Raw genomic sequence first — 25,718 nt, 5'->3', positions numbered from 1 at the left:
AGGCCGAGCAGAGCGGGATCCCGAAGTTCAGGCAGGCCGAGCAGAGCGGGATCCCGAAGTTCAGGCAGGCCGAGCAGAGCGGGATCCCGAAGTTCAGGCAGGCCGAGCAGAGCGGGCTCCCGAAGTTTGGGTTCAGGCAGACAGGTCCCCGGGGTTCAGACAGGCAGGTCCCCGGGGTTCAGACAGGCAGGTCCCCGGGGTTCAGACAGGCAGGTCCCCAGGGTTCAGGCATGCAATCAGGCAGACAGGTCCTCGGGGTTCAGAGGCAGGTCCCCAGGGTTCAGGCATGCAATCAGGCAGTCGGGGTTCAGGCAGGCAGGCTAGATAAGCTGGCGGAGAGCTCTCCCTGGGCGGGGTGCATATATCCCGGGTAGTGATGCCCCCCAGGCGGAAACACCGGAGACCTGGGCAAGGCCCGAACCCCTAGGCGGGTTAAGGGGCACAGTCCCATAGTTCGGGCGGAAGAGGAGGACGGGGCAGAACCTCCGCTGGGCCGCGGCGGGTCGGCCGGACCTGCCCGACGGAGGCAAGGGGTAGGAACAGGCAGAACCACTGTCGGTCAGCAGCAGGTCGGCCGGGCCTGCCCGACGGAGACAAGGGATAGGAACGGGCATAGGTCCAGGTTGACCAACACAACAGTCTTGATAATGGGAAAATCGGAAACGGCTGGTAGACAGCGCGACCACGCGAACAAAACAAACGAGCAGAGAAGCGGGACCAGCGCATGGGAAGAAAGGTGGGGGAGCGGACCAACCTGGTAGTACTGGTACGGGGCAGAGAAGCATGAAGAGAAGATCTGAGCCTGGGCGGAATCACAGAATGCAAAGCAGAGTTCGGAGCTGGCGGAGAAATAAGAAACAGAACAAAACGAGCACCCGCCTGGTCCCAGTCCCAAGGCCCCTTATAAACACCTGCAGCTCAATGGGTCACAGGTGTGCCTCCTTGAGCCAGGAGGGTCCTAACTAGATCACGGGTGACGGGAGGGACAACTGCAGGACCCGGAGTCCGGAGCCCTCGGACCAGATCAAAACCCGGAAAGCGGTTCCGGACCAGACCCTGACAGTACCCCCCCCCCCCCCAAAAGGAGCCTCCTGGCGACCAAAGCAGGGCTGGAGGGCCAGGGACGGTACGGGGGGGGGGGGTGGGGGAGGGAGTATCCAGAGCAGAGAGGACCCCAGGGTAACGGAAACTAGCCTCCAGTGCCTGTGCCACTGGGTCCATGCGTGGGGTGGTCGTTCTGTCCGGAACATGGCTAGATGGACCCAAACGCAGGACGCAGACACTGAAGTACTAGGGGGAGGACAGGATGGGGATGCCATGGCACTTAAGGGTAGAGCTGGGGTTCAGGTAGCTAAAGTTCAGGCAGGCAGAGTGGAGCGGGCTCCCGTAGTTCAGGCAGGCAGGGCAGAACGGGCACCCGAAGTTCAGGCAGGCAGAGCGGAGCGGGCTCCTGAAGTTTGAGTTCAGGTAGACAGGCTCCCGGGGTTCAGGCAGACAGGTCCCCGGGGTTCAGGCAGACAGGCAGGTAGGCAGACAGGTCCCCAGGGTTCAGGCAGGGAGGCTAGATAAGCTGGCGAAGAGCCCTCCCTGGGCGGGGCGCATATATCCTGGGTAGGGATGCCCCCCAGGCGGAAACACCAGAGGCCTGGGCAAGGCGCGAACCCCTAGGCGGGTGCGGGGCACTATCCCAGGGTTCGGGAGGAAGAGGAGGACGGGGCAGAACCACTGCTGGGCCGCGGTGGGTCGTCCGGATCTGCCCGACGGAGGCAAGGGATAGGAACAGGCAGAACCACTGTCGGTCAGCGGCAGGTCGGCCGGGCCTGCCCGATGGAGGCAAGGGGTAGGAACAAGCAGAACACCCACCGGGCCACGGCCCATCGGCCAGAGCCACCCAACAGAGGCAAGGGATAGGAACAGGCAGAACCACTGCTGGGCCACTGCAGGTCGGCTGGACCTGCCTGACAGAGGCAAGGAGTAGGAACGGGCATAGGTCCAGGTTGACCAACACAACAGTCTTGATAACGGGAAAATCGGAAACGGCTGGTAGACAGCGCGACCACGCGAACAAAACAAACGAGCGGAGAAGCGGGACCAGCGCATGGGAAGAAAGGTCGGGGAGCGGACCAACCTGGTAGTACTGGCACAGGGCAGACAAGCATGATGAAGAGAAGATCTGAGCCCGGGCAGAATCACAGAATGCAAAGCAGAGTCTGGAGCCAGCAGAGAAATGGGAAACAGAACAAAACAAGCACCGGCTTGGTCCCAGTCCCAAGACCCCTTACAAACACCTGCAGCTCAATGAGTCACAGGTGTGTCTCCTTGAACCAGGAAGGTCCTAACTAGATCACGGGTGATGGGACAGACAACTGCAGGACCCGGAGTCCGGAGCTGCCGGACCAGATCAAAACCCGGAAAGTGGTTCCGGACCAGACACTGGCAGTTATCAGTACCCATGTAACACTGGAGAAGGAGCAGGTGTGATGGATGTCACCTTCTTGAGGCACCACTTTTGGAAAATGTCCTTGATAGTGCGGAGGGTTGTTCCCTTAGTAACTTGATGACAATATGTATGTATAAACCTCATAATGCTGTGAAGGCTGTGGTTGAAGTTACAGTCAAGATGGCAGCAAGCTGGGGTCTCTGTCGAGTTCTGATTGAGATGACTGAGAACTGTGGTCTGTCGAGTTCTGATTGAGATGACGGTGAGCTGTGGTCTCTGAGTTCTGATTGAGATGACGGTGAGCTGTGGTCTCTGAGTTCTGATTGAGATGACGATGAGCTCTGGTCTCAGTCGACATCCCCTTGTTATGTCCCCCCTCACAGTCCACCGTGTCCACAGTGGAGAACTTCAGGTTCCTGGGAGCCACCATCTCTCAGGATCTGAAGTGGGAGCAGAACATCAGCTCCATCCTGAAGAAGGCCCCACAGCGGATGTACTTCCTGCGGCTCTTGAGGAAATATGGTCTGCCTCAGGAATTGCTTCTGCAGTTCTACACTGCAGTCATTGAGTCTGTCCTGTGCACCTCCATCACTGTGTGGTTTGGAGCCGCCACCAAGCAGGATAGAACCAGACTACAGCGCACAGTGAGGACTGCGGAGCGCATCATTGGAGCCTCCCTGCCCTCTATTGCGGACCTGTACTCTTCCAGGTTGAAGAAGACGGCGGGGAACATCATAAAGGACTCCTTCCATCCTGCGCATGGACTGTTTGAACTGCTTCCGTCTGGTAGGCGCTTCAGATCCCTCCAGATTAAGACTAATCGGCACTGGAGAAGTTTTTTCCCTACTGCTGTCACTTTGCTGAACAGTTAACTGCCGGTTAACTGTCGGCTAACTATTACTTGGTTTGCACTACCTGTATGTATAATCTATATTTTCATTTTTATTTATCATTATTATAGTTATGAACAGAAAGACAACATCTGCCGGAAGTAAATTCCTTGTATGTGCACAGGTACTTGGCGATTAAAATCTGTTTCTAATTCTGATTATGACTCAAACTTGATTGCTGTTTTCAGTTCATAGGTAGGGTTGATTTTGAGGATGGAGGGATGTTCGGGGTCAGGTTGAGTTTAGGGACAGGAATGTTGGGAATTTAGAGGTCAGGCCCGTATCTAGGTCTCCACTTCGTGCTTAAGATCAGCGACATGGACTGTGATGAAGAATATCCAGAGTCTAGGCCTCCACGCTTGAAGCCAGCGACATGGACAAGTGAAGGGCATCGAGAAGCTAGACTTCTACTCTGAGCTGGAAGGACAGCATTGTGGATAGGTGAGGCAAGGTTTCTGGAGTCTATGCCTCAGTCCATGCTCCATACTTGAAGGTCAGTGACATCGACAGATGAGGAAGGTCATCTGGAAGCTTGGCCTCCCTCCATGCTCATCACTCAAAAGCGAGTGATACTGACAGGTGAGGAAGGCACTCCAAGGATGTTGGGCTGTCCCAGTTCGGTGGGTACTGGTATCAGACCACATGAGGGTCAGTGATTTGGTGAGCCTGGAGTTTGGCCATGATGTTTCGGGTCCTGTCATCACCTGGACTGGGGACCAATATAGAAGATCAAAACCTGAAGGTATCAGAAGTGTGAAATTCAAAGCCTGATGCCCGAAGCCTAGAGACTGGAGGCTAGAGGCCAGTTGTTGAACAGAAAATCCTGCCAAAAGTAGTGGTTACGGCCTAGTCCATCATGAGAAAAGTCCTCCCTACCATTGATGACATCTACATGGAGCACTGTCACAGAAAAGGAGCACCCATCTTCAAGAACCATCCCCCCCCCACCCCACGATCCATGCAATGCTCCCCTCTCACTGTTGCCATCATGAAGGAGTTACAGGAAACTCAGGATTCACACCACCAGGTTCAGGAACAGTTATCACCCCTCAAACATTAGGCTCCTCAATAGGCTCAGAGGGAATAACTTCACTCAACCTCACTTGCCCCATCATTGAAATGTTCCCACAACCTATGAACTCATTTTCAAGGACTCTTCAATTCATGTTCTTGATATTTATTGCTTACTTTATTATTATTGCTTTTTCACATTGTGTTTGCACAGGTTGTTGTCTTTTGCACATCTGTTTGTCTATCTTTGTTGATGCGGTTTTTCATTCATTGTATTGTGTTTCTCATATTTACTGTGAATCTCAGGATTGTGTATTGTGACGTATATGTACTTTGATAATGAATCTACTCTGTCGTGGGGTTCGAGAAGTGTGTGTGTGTGTGTGTGTGAGGAACGGGGCTTGTTTTGTTGCTCGTTGCATTCTGTGTTGTTCTGCTGAGCATCGTGGGCACGCTATGTTGGCGCAGAATGCGTGGTGACACTTGCGGCTGCCCCCAGCTCACTGTTAGGTTGTGCTGGCTGTTAATGTAAATGATGCATGTCACTGTACATTCTGATGTTTGTGATTGGATTCTCTATTTTGTCTTTCTGGTTGCTCCTATTTTCGTTGCTTTTTTGGGTGAGTTTGATCGGGGGGGAGAGGTGCTGAAATGAGTACGCCTGGACTCTTTCAATTTTGTGTTCTATATACTGTGTTTTTCGCTCATTTTTTGTTGCCATTTGCGCGATTTCTTTGTTTTGAACATGGCGGGGGTGGAGTTTGATTTTTATTCTTTGAACGGGTTCCATGGTTTTCTTTGTTTTATGGCCGTCTGTGGGGAAGACAAATCTCAGGGTTGGTACTGCATGCATACTTAAATCATAAATGTACTTTGAATCTTTATGAACAGTAAATGAATCTGAAATCTGAGGGTAATCTGAATGGTGTAACAAAAGCCATGTACTGCTTTTGAGTTCCTGGTACATATTTTTTATGAATAACATTTAAATGAGTACTGTTAATCCTCTATGCTTTGCAGATATTGGATGATGTGTTTACAGAGCAAAGGTCAGAGGAAGATCACTGCAAAGAACTCATCACCTTCTCTGACATTCAGGTGAAGTTGCTTGGGTTTTCTAAAGTGCCGGTAATTTGCGAAAACGAGGCTGGTGCCGTAGCAGTAACCAAACCAAGAATGCTGGGTGAATGTCGGAGCACCGCAGCAGTGGGCTTCTATTACAGAGGCAGCCTTCACTGGACCAGGCTGTTGGAGGTTGAAATCACATCACTGCCTGTGTCACAGAGCTGCAGAGCACAGAAACTGGCCTTTCGCCCAACTTTCCAAACCTGTCCTGTCAGGATAAAAATCTGAATCATGTTTATCTCACTGACTTATGTCATGAAACTTGCTGTTTTACAGCGGCAGTACGTTGCAAGACATTAAAACGTACTATGAGTTACAATTTAAAAAATAATGAATAATGCAAAAGACGAATTGCACAGTGGTTTCGGTTGTTTTGTGGCTGTTTATGGGGAAGATGGATCTCAGGGTTGTGTACTGCATACATACATAATAAACATACTTTGAATCTTTGGTGTTCATGGTCCATTCAGAAATCTGATAATGGAGGGGAAGAAGCTGTTCTCAAATGCTGTGTGTGTGTCTTCAGACCCCTTTACCTCCTCCTTGATGGTAGAAATGAGAAGAGGACACATCCTGGGTGGTGTGAGTCCTTTGTGATGGATGCCACCTTTTCGAGATGTCCTTGATGCTAGTGCCCATGTCAGAGTTGGCTGAGTCTGTGATCCTCTGCAGAACTATGTCAGAATAAGAAATATATTTAAAAAAAGCTAGTATAAAAATTTAATAACTACAGTGCAAAATGGGTGGTTAGATGGAGATAAGTCTCTCCCAAAGGAGGTGTAAGGTGCTCCTTCCCTCTGCTCCCCTACAGGTCACGCTTGGGCAAGGTGTAGCACCTGCTTAGTCCCCTGATCAGGATCACATGAAGCCATGGGAACAGGCGGTGGATGGTTGTATGAGCAGCTGGTGTACTTCACGAGTCCTGGTTATGCGGCCGCTGATGCCAGGCAGACAATCTCTGAAGAATATTGATAATGGCTGGGTTCACCCATCTTGTAAAGACACTGTCCAGAAGAAAACAATGGAAAACCACTTCTGTAGGAAAATTTGCCAAGAACAATCATGGTCATGGAAAGACCATGATCACCCATGTTACACAACACGGCATGTAATGATGATGTCATACGACATGGCATATAATGATGATGCTGATGATAGTGCAAAAAGAGAGCAAAATAATGAGGTAATGTTCATGGGTTCACTTCCCTACATGTGTCATTAATCTCTCAATATCTTCACTGTCCATGTGTTTATCTTTTAAATATTGTAATTGTACCCACACGTAGTGCGCCAGTGACTTCACCTGATTCCTAAGCAAGGTTTTTGTAACTTACTTGCTGCCCATTACATTGCTGTTGTTTAGGGCAGCAATGAAGGTCCTCCATCTCTGGTGATGTTCAGAACTTCTTTCATCATGTCAGTAGCTTCCTCTGTGTTTGCACTACTGTCAGACATGCAAGTCCTGTGTGGAGACTCAGGAATACCATTGCATTCGGATGTAGAAGGATTCTTCTTTGCTGCTTCTGTAACAGTTTTGTTTTACCAATCAGGGTTGTTAGTCTGGTGGACCATTCTTAGTCTGGACTGTACCTTTTGACCTGTTTGGCATAGGTGACCTTGCCAAGCATCAAAGCATGATGCCCTGACTCCTGCCAAGATAGCTCTCTGGATCATTGAGGCACACAAGCCTCCAAACTGTATGACAAGGTTACAGTCCTCTTGGAAGAAGATTTTGTAAATTGAGGGCATAATCTCCCTGCTGTTGGAATTATTGTCCTAACTAATGAAGACCAGTATCCCAGCACATTGATGCAATCATGAAGCAGGCATGCCAGTGGCTCTGTTTCATTAGGAGTTTGAGGAGAATTGTTATGTCACCAAAGACTGGCAAATTTCTACTGACATACTGTATGTAGACAGCATTCTAACTGGTTGAATCACCATCTGGTATGGAGAGGTCACTGCACAGGATCAGAAAAAACTGCAGAAAGTTACAAACTCAACCAGCTCCGTCACCGAAACTAACCTCCCCAGCGTCCAGGATATCTTCAAATTGTGATGCCTCAAAAAGGTGGCATCCATCACTAAGGACTGTCACGTTCTGGGACATGCCCACTTCTCATTGCTACCATCAGGGAGGAGGGACAGGAGCCTGAGGACATGCACTGAACATATCTTAGGAATAGCTTCTTCCACACCCCACCCCCAACACCAGCTTTCTGAATGGTCCATGAACACTACCTCACTATTCTGTTCTCTTTTTGCTCTAATTTATGTATTTCTTATTGTAATTTACAGTGATGTTTTAATGACTTGCACTGTACTGCTGCCCAAAACAATGAATTTCAGGACGTACTGCATGTCAGTGGCAATAAACCTGATTCTGCTTCTGATTCTGATTTCTGATTCTGGAGTGCCTTCTTATCTACTTGTACTGCTACCTTCAAATATCTTTGGACTTGCACTCTGAGGTCCTTTTGTCGTTCAGAACTCCCTGGAGCAAAACCTTTCATAGTGTACAATAGATCCTATCCTCATTGGTGACCCAAAATGTGTCATAGAGTTAAAGTTTTTCATAAGACCATAAGACATAGGAGCAGAATTAGGCCATCTGGCCCATCGAGTCTGCTCTGCCTTTCAATCATGGCTGATCCTTTTTTTCCTATCTCCTCCTCAACCCCATTTCCCGGCCTTCTCCCCGTAACCTTTGATGCCGTGTCCAATCAAGAATCTATCTTAAGTACACTCAACAACCTGGCCTCCATAGCTGCATGTGGCAACAAATTCCACAAATTCACCATCCTTTGGCTAAAGAAATTTTTCCACATCTCTGTTTTGAAAGGGCACCTCTCTATCCCGAGGCTATGCCCTCTTGTCCTAGACTCTCCCACCATGAGAAACATCCTTGCCACATCTACTCTGTCTGGGCCTTTCAACATTCAAAAGGTTTCAATGAGGAACCACCTCCCCCCACATCTTTCTGAATTCCAGCGAGTAACCCAAAATGTGTCAAAGAGTTAAAAATCGATCCTATCCTCACTGGTAACCAAAATGTGTCAAAGAGTTAAAAGTCAATCCTATCCTCACTGGTAACCAAAATGTGTCATAGAGTTGCAGCGCAACACAACATGGATACAAGCCCTTCGGCCCAACTCCCCCTTGCTGACTGCTGTACCCAACCAGCTAGTCCCAATTTCCTGCTTTCGGTTCATATCCCTGTAACCCCTGACCCTCCAGAAACCTCTCTATGTGCTTCTTAAAGGATACAGAAGTACCTGGCTAATCCACTTCATCTGGCAGCTCGTTCCATATACTCACCGGGATCAGGGTGAAGGAGTTGTCCCTCAGGTCCCTTTAAAGATTTTTCCCAAATCTGTGTCCTCTAGTTTTGGACTCCCCTGCCCTGGGGTAAAGACTGTTATCTGTACTTCTCATAGCTTTAAGCATTTCCAGAAGGTCACCCATCATGTTCCTGTGTTCCAAGGGATAAAGACGTAGACCATCCAACCTCTCCCTATAACTCCAACCCTCTAGTCCTGGCAGCATACTTGTAAATATTCTTTGCCCTCTTTCCAGTCCAGCCATATCTTCCCTGTAATGGTGACAAAACTGTGCTCAGTACTCCAAGTGTGGCCACACCAGCAACTTAAAGAGATTTAAAGATGAACTTTATTTTTATCTATTTAGAGATCAAGCATGAGAGCCCTTTGAATTTTACCACCCCAGCAACCCCAATTTAACCCTAACCTAATCACAGGACAATTTACAATGACCAAGTAACCTACCTGGTATGTCTTTGAACTGTGGGAGGAAACCGGAGCACTCAGAGAAATCCCACATACAGAGACTCCTTACATAACAGCGGTGGAATTGAACTCCAAACTCCGGAATGCCCTGAGCTGTAATTACATGTGCAGCTAATTGCTACACATGTGCACCGAAACATGGAAGTGCACCCTCATATTTATCCATCCACCAGTTCTCAGCCCACCTCATTGATATCCCGATCAAGTTCAAATTTATTGTCAATTGACTGTAAACATATATAAAACCAAAGGAAGCTAGGTTCCTCCAGACAATCCTGCACCGCAATACAAATACCACACGCAGCACATAAAACAAAATATTACCATAAATAAGACCTAATTCAAAGTACATGTAGTGCACAGCACAGGTAATCAGTGAACAGTAAGACTTCCCTCCACACCGTCAACGATATCATCACAATGTAGCAAGCCACTTAGAGTGATATGAGAACACAGAGCAACACACACAAAATGCTGGAGGAACTCAGCAGGTCAGGCAGCATCTATAGAGAGGAATAATGAGTTGGGTTTCAGGTTGAAACCCTTTATCAGAGTTGGACAGGAACGAGGAAAACGCCAGAATAAAGAGCTGGGGGGAGAGGGAAGAGTACCAGCTGGGAGGTGTTAGGTGAGACCAGGTGAGGGGGAAGGTGGGCGGGTGGTGGAGGGTGATGAAGTGAGACTGGGAGGGGACAGGTAGAAGAGATAAAGGGCTGAAGAGGAAGGAATCTGTCAGAGGAGAGCGGGCCATAGGAGAAAGGGAAGGAGGAGGGGTACCAGAAGGAGGTGATGGGTAGGTGAGGAGGAGAGAAGGGGTGAGAGGGGAACCAGGAACTGGTTTGTAAAAAGAGAGAAGGGGGAGGGGGAGAAATTTCTGCAAGTTTGAGAAATCAATGTTCATGCCATCAGGTTGGATGTGACCAAGATAGAATTTGAGGGGTTGCTTCTCCAGCTTGGATTTGCAGAATCTACAGAATCGCTTTTTCTTTTTTTTTCATTTTCAATCTTTTCTTAATGCTTTTCCAATAAAGAAAAAATTATAAATCAATCAAAAAGTTTAAACAAACACATAATACAAAAGAAGTTTAAACAGCAAAAAAAAAGTATATATTGTCAAAGTCAATTAGGTATAGTATTACACTGTTGTATATATAATATAAACAAGAAACCACAACTTCTCCAGATAAATCATAAAAAAAAGATTGGAAATTTAATTGTATAACAAGAAACCCCCCCCCCCACTAAACTAACCTAAAACAGAAAAAAGAAAGATTGGGCAGTCCATTTGAGGATAAAATTAGAAGAAAAAAGAAGAGAAAAAACATCCTTCCAGTCATCTCCGAACCTTTACGGATAAGGTAAAAATTTCCATTATTAAAAATATAAAAATAAACAAATAAATAAATAAAAATAAAATATTAAATCATATGAAAATATTGAATAAAGGGTTGCCAGACTAGCTCAAAATTAAAAGATGTATCAAAGGTTCGGCTTCTAATTTTCTCCAAACTTAAACAGGATGTAATAGAGGAGAGTCAGTTAAAAACAGTAGGTGGATTAGAATCTTTCCAGTATAACAAGATGGCTGTCCTAGCCAGTAAAGTTGAAAAGGCTATCACATGTTGAGCAGAAGCAGAAACTCTACCTGTTTCCTCTGGAATAATCCCAAAAATTGACGTGAGTGAATTGGGTTGTAAATCCACACCTGTAACTTTTGATAATGTTCTAAACACATCCCTCCAAAAATTATTCAAGTTTACACAGGACCAAAACATATGAGTTAGAGTAGCCACCTCTGCATTGCATCTGTCACAAATAGGGCTTATATTAGAAAAAATATATGCTAATTTATCTTTTGACATATGGGCCAAAAGATCTTAATCTATCTTAATCTGAATTAAGGAATGATGTGCACAGATAGATGAATTTTTAACTAGATAATAAATTTTACTCCATTGATCATCTGAAAGTGAATATTGAAGTTCTATTTCACAAGTGTGTTTAACCTTATCATTAGGCGACATGCGAGCTTTCACTAACTGTTTATAAATAATAGCTATTAATCGTTTTTGAAATGGTTTAAGCTGAAAAATAGCATAAACTAAATTTAATGGGTAAGCCAGGGGATAATTCAGTAAAAAATCATGTAAAAAATTCCTAATTTGTAAATATCTAAAAATGTGTATTAGATATATTGTAGCTGTGTGCTACATGCAGCGCTAAAATTACGACACGGAGTCGGTAACTGCAGTCAAAGGAAAAACTTTATTCGAAATCCTCAGCCTCACTTTTAAGCCTCCCTCAACCTGCCCCCCGTGGCGCAGAGGCCCCAAAGCTCTGTGCTCGCAAATCCCCGCAGGCTATCTCCCTTAGCCGGAAAGCTGGCTAATTGTGAGCCAGTTCGGATGTGCCAGGAAATGGGTCGCCACATAACCGCCCCCCAGAACCGGCAATATACCCCCCAATGTCCACAGTCTGGGCCGGAACCTGCTTGGGAGGTCGGCCTCTGCGCCAAGGTGCCGGAAACTCGACCAGGTCCACATGGGCCGGTTTGAGTCGGTCCACCGTGAAAACCTCCTCTTTCCCCCCAACATCCAGCACGAACATGGACCCGTTGTTCCGGAGCACCATAAACGGCCCCTCGTATGGCCACTGCAGCGGTGGCCGATGCCCGCCCCTTCGTACAAACACAAACTTACAGTTCTGCAGGTCTTTGGGTATGCAGTTCGGGTTCCGCCTGTGCTGTGAAGTGGGTATGGGGGCCAGGTTACCGAGCTTCTCGCGTAGTCTGCCCAGGACTGCTGCGGGATCTTCCTCTTGCCCCCGTGGGGCTGGTAGGAACTCCCCGGGGACGACCAGGGGCGCGCCGTATACCAACTCAGCCAACGAGGCGTGCAGGTCATCTTTGGGTGCTGTGTGGATGCCGAGTAGGACCCAGGGAAGCTCGTCCGCCCAGTTGGCTCCTTGCAGGCGGGCCATGAGGGCCGACTTCAGGTGACGGTGGAAACGCTCCACTAGCCCGTTCGACTATGGGTGGTAGGCAGTTGTGTGGTGCAGCTGAGTCCCCAGAAGGCTGGCCATAGCTGACCACAGGCTGGAGGTGAACTGGGCGCCTCTGTCGGAGGTAATGTGGGCCGGTACACCAAAGCGAGATATCCAGGTGGTGATCAGGGCTCGGGCGCAAGATTCGGAGGTGGTGTTGGTGAGCGGGACCGCCTCTGGCCATCTTGTGAACCGGTCCACGATAGTCAGGAGGTGCCGCGCTCCACGCGACACTGGCAGGGGGCCCACTATATCCATATGAATGTGGTCGAAACACTGGAGGGCGGGATGGAACTGCTGCGGTGGGGCTTTTGTGTGCTGCTGCACCTTGGCCGTCTGGTAGTGCATGCACGTTTTGGCCCATTCACTGACCTGTTTGCAGAGTCTGTGCCAAATGAACCTGCTGGAAACCATCCGGACAGTTGTCCGGATGGAGGGATGCGCCAAGTTATGAATGGAGTCGAAAACATGGCGCTGCCAGGCTGTCGGGACGACGGGATGGGGCTGGCCGGTGGCGACATCACAGAGTAGGGTCCTCTCACCCGGGCCTACAGGGAGGTCCTGGAGCTGCAAACCAGAGACTGCGGTTCTGTAACTCGGAATCTCCTCATCCGCCTGCTGTGCCTCTGCCAGTGCCTCAAAGTCTACCCCTTGGGAAACGGCATGAACGGTAGGGTGAGAGAGCGCATCCGCCACGACATTGTCCTTACCCGAGACGTGCCGGACATCCGTCGTGTATTCAGAGATGTAGGACAGGTGGCGTTGCTGGCGGGACGACCAGGGGTCAGACGCTTTCGTAAACGCAAAGGTAAGCGGTTTGTGGTCCGTGAACGCGGTGAAGGGCCGACCTTCTAGGAAGTACCTGAAATGCCGGATTGCCAGGTAGAGCGCCAACAGTTCCCAGTCGAAAGCACTGTACTTGAGCTCGGGTGGCCGCAGGTGTTTGCTGAAAAACGCCAGGGGTTGCCAGCGACCAGCGATGAGTTGCTCCAGCACCCCACCGACTGCCGTGTTAGATGCGTCCACTGTGAGGGCGGTAGGGGCATCCATTCTGGGATGTACTAGCATTGTGGCGTTCACCAAAGCTTCCTTCGTTTGAACGAAAGCGGCGGCGGACTCCTCGTCCCAGGTAATGTTCTTGCTCGGACCTGACATCAGGGCGAACAGGGGGCGCATGATCCGGGCAGCTGAAGGGAGGAAGCGGTGGTAGAAATTGACCATACCTACGAATTCCTGAAGGCCTTTGATAGTGGTGGGTCGGGGGAAGTGGCGGACCGCATCTACCTTAGCGGGCAGAGGGGTTGCCCCGTCTTTAGTAATCCTGTGGCCCAGGAAGTCAATGGTATCGAGTCCGAACTGGCATTTGGCGGGGTTGATTGTAAGACCGTACTCACTCAGTCGGGCGCAGAGTTGACGGAGGTGGGACAGATGCTCCTGACGACTGCTGCTGGCTATGGGGATGTCGTCCAAATCGATGAACGCGAAGTCCAGGTCCCATCCCGTCCCGTCCATTAACCGCTGGAACTTCTGTGCGGCATTCTTCAGGCCGAACGGCATGCGGAGGAACTCGAAAAGGCCAAACGGGGTGATGAGAGCCGTTTTGGGGACGTCGTCAGGATGCATTGGGATTTGATGGTACCCTCGGAGGAGGTCTACCTTGGAGAAGATCCGTGCGCCGTGCAGGTTTGCTGCAAAGTCCTGAATGTGCGGCACAGGGTAGCGGTCCGGTGTGGTAACCTCGTTCAGCCTGCGGTAGTCGCCGCACGGTCTCCAGCCTCCCGTCGCTTTGGGCACCATGTGCAGGGGGGAGGCCCATGGGCTGTTGGACTGCCGGATGATCCCCAATTCCTCCATCCTCTGGAACTCCTCCTTCGCCAGTCGGAGCTTGTCCGGGGGAAGCCGCCGAGCGCGGGGTTGGAGGGGTGGTCCCTGGGTCGGGATGTGGTGCTGTACGCCGTGTCAGGGCATGGCCGCTGTGAACTGTGGTGCCAGAACCGATGGGAAATCCGCCAGGACCCTGGTGAAGTCGTTGTCGGACAGCGTGATGGAGCCGAGGTGAGGGGCTGGCAACTGGGCTGCACCCAGGGAGAATGTCTGAAAGGTCTCGGCGTGTACCAGTCTCTTCCTGGGCAGGTCGACCAGTAGGCTGTGAGCCCGCAAAAAATCCGCACACAGAAGCGGTTGGGCTACGGCGGCCAGTGTACAGTCCCACGTGAACTGGCTGGAACCGAACTGTAGCTGCACCTGACAGGTGCCATAGGTCCTTACTGTGCTGCCGTTCACGGCCCTCAGGGGGGGCCCCGGTGCCCTGCTGCGGGTGTCGTAACTCGTCGGAGGTAAAACGCTGATCTCGGCACCAGTGTTGACCAAAAACCGGCGTCCCGACCTTCTGTCCCACACATACAGGAGGCTATCCCGATGGCCAGCCGCCGTAGCCATCAGTGGCGGCTGGCCTTGGCGTTTCCCGGGAACTTGCAGGGCGGGCGACAACTGCGGGCTTCTGCGCCCCACCGCTGGTGGTAGAAGCACCAGTGTTCATTGGGCCGGGGGTTGGCGGGCTCTGCGGCCGGGCCTGGACTGGTTTGCTGCTGGGAGCGTGGCTGGGAGATCCGTGCAATGGACGCCCCGCTCACCTTTTTGGCGTTCCACAGCAAGTCCGCCCGGGCTGCCACCTTCCGGGGGTCACTGAAATCCGCGTTGGACGGCAGCAGGCGTATGTCCTCGGGCAGCTGCTCCAGGAATGCCTGCTCAAACATGAGGCAGGGTGTGTGTCCGTCGGCCAGAGACAACATCTCATTCATTAAAGCCGAAGGAGGTCTGTCGCCTAAGCCATCCAGGTGCAGTAAACGGGCAGCCCGTTCACGCCGTGAGAGTCCGAAAGTCCTGAGGAGCAGGGTTTTGAATTCCGTGTACTTGCCATCTGCCGGGGGCGACTGTACGAACTCCGCGACCTGGGCCGCTGTGTCCTGGTCGAGGGAGCTCACCACGTAGTAATAGTGGGTGTCTTCTGAGGTGATCTGGCGAACGTGGAATTGGGCTTCGGCTTGCTGGAACCATAGGTTCGGTCGCTGTGTCCAGAAACCCGGCAGTTTCAACGAAACCGCATGAACAGAGGCGGCGTCGGTCATTTCTGGTCCAAAAATCGTTTGGACCGTCGGGGTCACCAATTGTAGCGGTGTGCTACATGCAGCGCTAAAATTACGACACGGAGTCGGTAACTGCAGTCGAAGGAAAAACTTTATTCAAAATCCTCAGCCTCACTTTTAAGCCTCCCTCAACCTGCCCCCCCCGTGGCGCAGAGGCTCCAAAGCTCTGTGCTTGCAAACCCCCGTAGGCTATCTCCCTTAGCCGGAAAGCTGGCTAATTGTGAGCCGGTTCGGATGTGCCAGGAAATGGGTTGCCACAATATCATATTTATCCATTAACTGCAAAAAAGACATTAAGCAATCCTCTGAAAACAAATCTAAAAAAGTTTTTATTCCCATTGTTTTCCATGTTAAAAAAAGCCTTATCCAGAGTTGATGGTTTAAAGAAAAAATTAGAATAGATATTACTGGAGAGTAGAAAATTATTTAATTAAAAAAATCTATGAAACTGAAACCAGATTTTTAAAGTATGTTTAACAATCGGATTGAAAGCTTGTCTACCTATTCTGGAGAGGGAAAAAGGAAAGGGAGCTCCTAATAAAGAAACTAAAGAAAACCCCGTTACCGAATTCTCCTCCCAATGTAACCATGAAGGGCAATCCTGATTATCTATACCATGAATCCAAAAAGTGATATAACGAATATTGATCGCCCAATAATAAAATCTAAAGTTTGGTAGCACTAGTCCTCCATCTGTTTTTGATTTTTACCATAAAAATTTATTCATTCTGGAGATTTTATTATTCCAAATGTAGACAAAATCATAGAATCTATTTTATCAAAAAATATTTTCGGAGCAAAAGAAGGAACTGCTTGAAATGCATATAAAAATTTTGGTAAAATAATCATTTTTATAACATTTATTCGACCAATCAATGACTTCGACATAGGCGACCATTTAGAAAGCACTTGTTGAGTATATTCAATTAGAGGGGAAAATTATACTTATATAGGTCTTTAAAATTTTTAGTAATTTTAATACCAAGATAAGTGAAATAGTTTTTAGCAATATTAAAAGGTATTTGATCATAATAATCAGGATAGTTATTAATAGGAAATAATTCACTTTTGTGTGTTAAGTTTATATCCAGAAAAAATACTAAATTCCATAAATATAGATAACATAAAAGGGATAGATTTCCTAGGGTCTGAAATATAAACTAATAAATCATCTGCGTATAATGAAACCTTATGTAATTTATCCCCTCTTTTAATACCCTGCACAGACTTAGAATCCCGAAGAGCGATAGCAAGTGGTTTTAAAACCAAATTAAATAATAAAGGACTGAGAGGACAACCCTGGCGGGTTCCTCTATATAATCAAAAATGAGGAGATTTTTGATTGTTAGTTATAACTACAGCCACCGGGGTTTGATAAATCAATTTAATCCAGGAAATAAATCCCGGACCAGAACTAAACCTCTTCAAAACCTGAAACAAATAAGGCCACTCCACCCTATCAGAGGCTTTCTCTGCATCCAGAGATACAATACATTCAGATTCTTTAACTGAGGGTGAATAAATGATATTTAACAGTCTTCAAATATTAAAATGTGAGTACCTATGTTTAATAAATCCTGTTTGATCATTTGAAGTAACAGTAGGCAAAATATTCTCAAGTCTATTAGGTAGAATCTTAGAGAGAATTTAAAAATCTACATAGGTCTGTAGGATGTACATTCCAGTAGGTCTTTTGCTTTTTTTTTAGGAATCAATGAAATTAATGCCTTGTAAAAAGTTTTTGGAAGATTCCCAGAGGGTATAGAAGCAGTAAAGTTGGTATAAGCATTTCATGAAAAGTCTTATAAAATTCCACAGTATAACCATCAAGTACCGGAGCTTTCCCAAATTGCATAGAGGATATAGCTTTAGCTATCTCCTCTTGTTTGATAGGTGCATCTAACATATCAACATCTTGAGCCAAAATTTTGGGTACATTTAACTTTTGCAAAAATCTATTCATAATAATAGTATTATCAGAGAATTCAGATTTATAAAGATTAGAATAGAAATCCATAAATACCTTTTTAATTTCATAAGGGTCTAAGGTTTTCTTCGGCACGACTGCACAAGCACGTGTAAGTCGGACCGTGAGGCAGCGTGAGTATTTAAAGAGAACAGTAGACAGAGCAGGCGACGGAGTAGAGGGGGACAGAGTAGAAAGGCTTTGTCTTGAGAGGCTTAAGTGAGCAGAGGCTGAGGACGAGCTTCACTCCAAGTGAGGTAAGGCCGGGTAAGTTCCTTTCAAAGGAGAATGTTTCAAAAGTTGAGGCAAGTATTGGGTAGGTAATGGCAGCTGAGATTGGGCCCGTGGTTTGTTCATCCTGCAGCATGTGAGAAATCAGGGATTCTTCCAGTGTCCCTGACGATTATGTGTGCAGGAAGTGTGTCCAGCTGCAGCTTCTGGCAGACCACATTGAACGTCTGGAGCTGCGATTGGATTCATACTGGAGCATCCGCGATGCTGAGAAAGTCGTGAATAGCACATTTAGTGAGTTGGCCACAGGTAAAGGCTACACAGGCAGTAAGGGAAGGTGTGGCCACTAGACAGCGTAGCAGTAGGCAGGTAGCGCAGGAGTCCCTTGAGGTCATCTCCCTCCTAAACAGATATACTGTTGTGGATACTGTTGGGGGAGATGTCTCATCGGGGAAGGCAGCAGCAGCCGAGTTCATCGCATCATGGGTGGCTCTGCAGTACAGGAGGGAAGGAAAAGGAGTGGGAGAGCTATAGTGATGGGGATTCGATTGCAAGGGGAATAGAAAGGCATTTCTGTGGCCGCAAACGAGACTCCAGGATGTTATGTTGCCTCCCTGGTGCAAGGGTCAAGAATGTCTCTGAGTGGCTGCAGGACATTCTGGAATGGGAAGGTGAACAGCCAGTGGTCGTGGTCCACATAGGTACCAACGATATAGGTAAAAAAATGGGATGAGGTCCTACAAGGTGAATTTAGGGAGTTAGGAGATAAACTAAAAAGTAGGACCACAAAGTTAATCATCTCTGGATTACTACCAGTGCCACGTGCTAGTCAGAGTAGAAATAGGAGGATATTTCAGATGAATACGTGGCTTGAAAAATGGTGCAAGGAGGAGGGATTCAAATTTCTGGGGCATTGGAACCAGTTCTGGGGGAGGTGGGACTGGTATAAATAGAACGGTCTGCACCTGGGCTGGACTGGAACCAATGTCCTAGGGGGAGCGTTTGCTACTGCTGTTCAGGAGGATTTAAACTAATGTGGCAGGGGGATGGGAACAAGTGCAGAGAGACAGAGGGGTGTAAAATGAGGGTAGAAGCAAAAAGTAGGTGAAAAGTAAAAGTGGCAGGCAGGCAAATCCAGGGCAAAAAGCAAAAAGGGCCACCTTTCAACATAATTGTATAAGGGCTAAGAGTGTTGTAAAAACAAGCCTGAAGGCTTTGTGTGTCAATGTGAGGAGCATTCCTAACAAGGTGGATGAATTGAATGTGCAGATAGTTATTAATGAATATGATATAGTTGGGATCACAGAGACATGGCTCCAGGGTGACCAAGGATGGGAGCTCAACATCCAGGGATATTCAATATTCAGGAGGGATAGACAGGAATGAAAAGGAGGTGGGGTAGCATTGCTGGTTAGAGAGGAGATTAACGCAATAGAAAGGAAGGACATTAGCCTGGTGGATGTGGAATCAATATGGGTAGAGCTGCATAACACTAAGGGGCAGAAAACACTGGTGGGAGTTGTGTACAGGCCACCTAACAGTAGTAGTGAGGTTGGGGATGGCATTAAACAGGAAATTAGAAATGCGTGCTGTAAAGGAACAGTAGTTATAATGGGTGACTTCAATCTACGTATAGTTTGGGTGAACCAAATTGGTAAGGGTGCTGAAGAAGAGGATTTCTTGGAATGTTTGCGGGATGGTTTTCTGAACCAACACATTGAGGAACCAACTAGAGAGCAGGCCATTCTAGATTGGGTATTGAGCAATGAGGAAGGGTTAGTTAGCAATCTTGTTGTGCGAGGCCCCTTGGGTAAGAGTGACCATAATATGGTGGAACTCTTCAATAAGATGGAGAGTGACATAGTTAATTCAGAAACAAAGGTTCTAAACTTAAAGAAGGTATGAAATGTGAATTAGCTAAGATAGACTGGCAAATGATACTTAAAGGGTTGACAGTGGATATGCAATGGCAAGCATTTAAAAATCACATGGATGAACTACAATTGTTCATCTCAGTTTGGCAAAAGAATAAACCAGGGAAGGTAGTGCACCCGTGGCTGACAAGGGAAATTAGGGATAGCATCAAGTTCAAAGAAGAAACATGTAAATTAGCAAAAAAAAGCAGCACACCTGAGGACTGGGAGAAATTCAGAATCCAGCAGAGGAGGACAATGGGCTTAATTAGGAAAGGGAAAAAAGATTATGAGAGAAAGCTGGCAGGGAACATAAAAACTGACTGTAAAAGCTTTTATATATATGTGAAAAGAAAAAGATTGGTCAAGACAAGACAAATGGAGGTCCTTTACAGTCAGAAACAGGTGAATTGATCATAGGGAACAAAGACATGGCAGACCAATTGAATAACTACTTTGGTTCTGTTTTCACTAAGGAGGACATAAATAATCTTCCAGAAATAGTAAGGGACTGAGGGTCTAGTGAGATGGAGGAACTGAGGGAAATACATGTTAGTAGGGAAGTGGTGTTAGGTAGATTGAAGGGATTAAAGGCAGATAAATCCTCAGGGCCAGATGGTCTGCATCCCAGCGTGCTTAAGGAAGTAGCCCAAGAAATAGTGGATGCATGAGTGATAATTTTTCAAAACTCCTTAGATTCTGGATTAGTTCCTGAGGATCGGAGGGTGGCTAATGTAACCCCCCTTTTTAAAAGAGGAGGGAGAGAAAAACCGGGGAATTATAGACTGGTGAGTCTGACATCGGTGGTGGGGAAATGCTAGAGTCGGTTATCAAAGGTGCGATAACAGCACATTTGGAAAGAGGTGAAATCATCGGACAGTCAGCATGGATTTGTGAAAGGAAAATCATGTCTGATGAATCTTATAAAATGTTTTGAAGATGTAACTAGTAGAGTGGATAGGGGAGAACCAGTGGATGTGGTATATCTAGACTTTCAAAAGGGTTTTGACAAGGTCCCACACAGGAGATTAGTGTGCAAACTTAAAGCACATGGTATTGGAGGTATGGTATTGATGTGGATAGAGAATTGGTTGGCAACAGGAAGCAAAGAGTGGGAGTAAACGGGACCTTTTCAGAATGGCAGGCAGTGACTAGTGGGGTACTGCAAGGCTCAGTACTGGGACACCAGTTGTTTACAATATATATTAATGATTTAGACGAGGGAATTAAATGCAGCATCTCCAAGTTTGTGGATAAGATGAAGCTAGGCGTCAGTGTTAGCTGTGAGGAGGATGCTAAGAGGATGCAGGGTGACTTGGATAGGTTAGGTGAGTGGGCAAATTCATGGCAGATGCAATTTAATGTGGATAAATGCGAGGTTATCCACTTCGGTTGCAAGAACAGGAAAACTGATTATTATCTGAATGGTGGCCAATTAGGAAAAGGGGAGGTGCAACGAGACCTGGGTGTCATTGTACACCAGTCATTGTGATGCACCATCAATAACTCACTCTGAGACGTAAGGCGAGATATCGGCTTTTATTGACTGGAAGAAGGAACAAGCAGTGAGTGACCACCATACTACATCCTGGAGACTGAGGCCAGGCTCAGGCCTTGATCGCCTTTATACAGGGGTCTGTGGGAGGAGCCACAGGAGCAGTCAGCAGGGGCGTGTCCAGACAGGTATATGTAGTTCACCACACATTGAAGGTGGGCATGCAGGTACAGCAGGCGGTGAAAAAGGCAAATGGTATGTTGGCATTCATAGCAAAAGGATTTGAGTACAGCAGCAGGGAGGTTCTACTGCAGTTGTACAAGCCCTCGGTGAGACTGCACCTAGAGTATTGTGTGCAGTTTTGGTCCCCGAATCTGAGGAAAGACATTCTTGCCATAGAGGGAGTACAAAGAAGGTTCACCAGATTGATTCCTGGGATGGCAGGACTTTCATATGAAGAAAGACTGGATCGACTAGGCTTATACTCACTAGAATTTAGAAGATTGAGGGGGCTCTTATTGAAACGTATAAAATTCTAAAGGGATTGGACAGGCTAGATGCAGGATGATTGTTTCTGATATTGGGGAAGTCCAGAATGAGGAGTCACAGTTTAAGGATAAAGGGGAAGTCCTTTAGGGCCGAGATGAGGAAAAACTTCTTCACACAGAGAGTGGTGAATCTGTGGATTTATCTGCCACAGGAAACAGTTGAGGCCAGTTCATTGGCTATATTTAAGAGGAAGTTTGATGCACCATCAATAACTCTCTCTGAGATGTGAAGGTGAGATATCGGCTTTTATTGACTGGAAGAAAGAACAAGCAGTAGTTGACCACCATATTACATCCTGGAGACTAAGGGCTGGGCTCAGGCCTCAATCGCTTTTATACTGGGATCTGTGGGAGGAGCCACAGGAGCAGTCAGCAGGGGGCGTGTCCAGACAGGTATATGTAGTTCACCACAAAGTTAGATATGGCCCTTGTGGCTAAAGAGATCGGGGGAATGGAGAGAAAGCAGGTACAGGGTTCTGAGTTGGATGATCAGCCATGATCATACTGAATGGCGGTGCAGGCTTGAAGGGCCAAATGGCCTACTCTAGCACCTATTTTATATGTTTCTATGTATCAATTCTATCTGGTCTACGGATTTTTTTAAATCTATCTTCTGACCTTACCAGTCTTGAACTGACTTGCCAAAAGTTTACCAGATTTATCTCCATGTATATAAAATAAACTTTTAGATTTAAGAATTTGCTGTTCAATGGGAAAGGTCAAAATATTGCGATTGAAGTTCGACCCTTTCTTTATATAGGTCTTCAGTAGGTTTAACTGAATACACTTTATCTATCTCTCTAATTTTATTAGTAAGCACTGACAATTCTGCTTTAGTTTTCTTTCTTAAAGCTGCTGAGTATGAAACTATCTGTCCCTCAAGAAAAGATTTCATCATGTCCCATATAACCAGGTTTGACATTCCTTCAGTTGTATTAAATTCAAAAAATATAGAAATTTGCTCCTTAATAAAACTAACAAAAGCTGGATCCTGTAACAATATGGGATTCAATCTCCACTGTGACATTTTCAAAAAGCTGTCCGAGAGCTTCAGGGTTAACTTCAAAGGTGCATGATCTGACAACGCAATGACGTTTATAAGCACACTCAACAACGTAGTGTAGTAAATGTGTATCTAAAAAAAAAGTAGTCAATTCTGGAATACTTATGATGAACGTGTGGGGAAAAAAAGAGAAGTCTTTGTCGTTAGGGTGTTTATATTTCCAGATATCGACCAGGCCATATTCTAGTAAAAAAGAATTAATACAAGCAGCCGCTTTATTAGGAAGCGACGGATTGGTTGATGACCTGTCAATCACCAGGTTCAAACAACAATTAAAATCACAGCCCATGATCAACTTATATTCATTCAAATTCGGTAGCTCAGAAAAAAGCTTCTTAAAAAAATTGGAATTATCTACGTTAGGTGCGTATACACACACCAGAGCCACCTTTTGCTTGCATAATAAACCCATAACAATTAAATATCTTCCAATTGAATCAGTAATAGTATTAAAATGTACAAAAGGGATTTTGGAGTTAACAAAAATAGATACGCCTCTAACTTTATTAGTCGACAACGAGGGAAATAAAGGGCCTTTCCAGAATTTGAAAAACCTGTCCTCATCCTGTTTCCGTATATGATTTTCCTGCGCAAAAATAATATCTGCGTTAAATGTTTTTAATTTCTTAAAAATATTTTTACACTTAATAGGATGATTCACACCATTCAGATTCCAAGAGATTACCTTAATTTTATTAACATCCATGTTTAAAATTTAATATTTGAAAGAAAACTATTACACAAGCACTGATTGATCCAAAAGGTACAGGTACAACTGGAAGGAGCGATGTATTTGCAAAAAAAAAAATCCATCAAAAGACCCACCCAATCAAGAAAAAAACCTATTCTAATATCCCCCCACCCCCCACAAAGCAAGAAAGACAGTAACCAATAGACTGGCCACATGCTAACCTGATAACCCTTGACCCTATCCTCCATTTTGCAGCTACTTATATTAAATTTAAAATATGAATCCCACCCAAAATAGACATAATAAAAAGAACAAACAGTTTCCAAATGTTACAATGTTATGTCTAACAGTAGTAAAAACATAATTGGCGACAGCCATCTTAAATTTGTCTAAAATATATTAATCACATATTCAAAGAAAAATAAATCCAAGCAAATAATATTACAGAGTTCTTTCAAAAAAGGAGAAAAGATAAATGTATATATATAAAACAAACCTAAAACTATATTAGTATTGAAACAAACAAAAGAAATAAAAAGAATACACGATGTCCTATACAGACCTTTATAGTATAATACTGTAAGAGTTCTCCACAAAACAGTTGTTTATATATATACACACACACTAATTATTAATGAGTAAAGAAAAGTTTATTCGGCCATGTCCCACATCAAAGGCTTAAAAAGCATCGAATAGACTTAACTCAGGATATCTATAAACATCTCATACATCAGAATTACCTCTTCAGTAATCGGCTTAACTTTAAGATTTTTAATGTACTCCCACCTCTCCTATGGAGAGTAGATTCTCAGTGACTTAGACCCTTCAGGAAAAATTATCACCCATGCTGGTTGCCGAAGAGAGGGGTGTAAATTTAATTTATATATTTCACTCATGACCTTGGTATTTCCTTCTTTCGGCAAAGATCTCAGGGGGGTAATCTTCAACAATACGAATTTCTGTTGATTTGAAGATGATCTTTCGCTTTCTTCTGGCCTTTTGAAGTATGGCTTCTTTGGTTGTATAATAATGTAAACAAAGTACAATTGGTTGAGGATGTAATTCAGATGAATGCTGAGAAAATGAAATTTTATGGACTCTATCAAATAAAGGGCTAAAGTGAATACAACATATCTGAAAAGAACTTTAACAGATCGCCAGCTTCAGTATTTTCAGGCAGTCCTAATATACGCAAATTCCTCTGACACCCTCTACTATCCAAATCAACCATTTTTTATTTGTTTTAGATAGTTCAGAGGTAATTTCATTGATTTTCTTTTCCATTGAAGACATCTTCACTCCTTGATCTTTAATAGTTTGCCTGAATTGATCATGTTCGTTCTTGATTCGATTTGTAGTCTGCTTAAGCGTCTGAAGTTGAAAGTCCAAATTCTTTAGAGAATCTTGAACGGTAGAAATAGATTTTTCAAGCTTCCCATTGGAGTCCATCAGCTTATCAATCTTAGTGTTAAGCGATCCGAATTCCGGCTTCATGTCTTGTATTGAAGAAAATATTCCTGCTAAAGTAACACGTTCCTCCGCTTTTTTTTATTGGTTCAGTTTGCTCCGTTTCAGGAAAAGTCTTGCTGCTTCTCAGTTCAATACCAGAACGATTTCTTTCGGCCATCGTAATTAAATCGTAAATCCTTCAGTAGAAGTAATAAATCATCAAACTTAAAAGGAATCTGTCAGTGGAATATAAAATATAAAGAAAAGTGGAACCACTGTAGAATGCAACTTACTCCGTGCGCTGCAAAATGGCGGATCAGAATCTCTTGTGTTTGTGGAAATACAGGTAATTTTTCAACCTGGCCCCTGATTCAGCTCTTTATAATTCCGCAGTTTCATCCTGACGGTTCCATTGTAGACCTGCTGAGCCCCCATGCCAGAGAGATACAGTGCCTACAACACTCAGTACTGGGGCTGTAAGTTGGGGGGGAGGGGGGAGTGTGTGTGTGAGAGAGAGAGAGAGGGCGCGCTGGGAACCTTCAATCGTGAGTCTGGTTTCTTGCCCTGTGCATGTCAGGGGTGTCGATGCATGACATCCATGTAACACATGTTAAGCTTTGAGTGTGTCCATATTCTGTCTGTAATTGCCATGAGTGCTCATTACGTCATGCTAATTGCTACACATTTACACCGAGACATGGAAATGCACCGGGAGCCGCTTCCTCTTAGTGCCAGGGTCCCTGGTTCAATCCCAACCTCAGCTCTGTCTGTGTGGAGTTTGCACATACTCCCTGTCCCTGCATGTGTATCCCCCTCTTCCCCCGGTGCTCCTGTCTCCTTTACATCCCCAAGACATAGCGGACTCATAATACAGTATAGTCCTTTGGCTGACCCAGTCTGCA

At 46.1% G+C, this 25,718-nt stretch overlaps 1 protein-coding gene across 1 annotated transcript in view; it reads left to right on the top strand.

Moving 5' to 3' along the window:
• The window catches only part of si:dkey-201i24.3 (trichohyalin), an 83,485-nt gene that overhangs the window by 15,872 nt on the left and 41,895 nt on the right, over positions 1-25,718 (top strand). Inside the window, exons 6-7 of the mRNA XM_059990438.1 lie at positions 5,362-5,439; positions 25,210-25,292. Coding sequence (XP_059846421.1) covers positions 5,362-5,439; positions 25,210-25,292 — 161 coding nt within the window. The remainder of the gene's footprint in view (positions 1-5,361; positions 5,440-25,209; positions 25,293-25,718) is intronic.

This window comes from Hypanus sabinus, chromosome 15 (genome assembly GCF_030144855.1).
Source record: "Hypanus sabinus isolate sHypSab1 chromosome 15, sHypSab1.hap1, whole genome shotgun sequence".
Taxonomy (NCBI): domain Eukaryota; kingdom Metazoa; phylum Chordata; class Chondrichthyes; order Myliobatiformes; family Dasyatidae; genus Hypanus; species Hypanus sabinus.
This window is presented reverse-complemented; position numbering and strand designations above follow the sequence as displayed.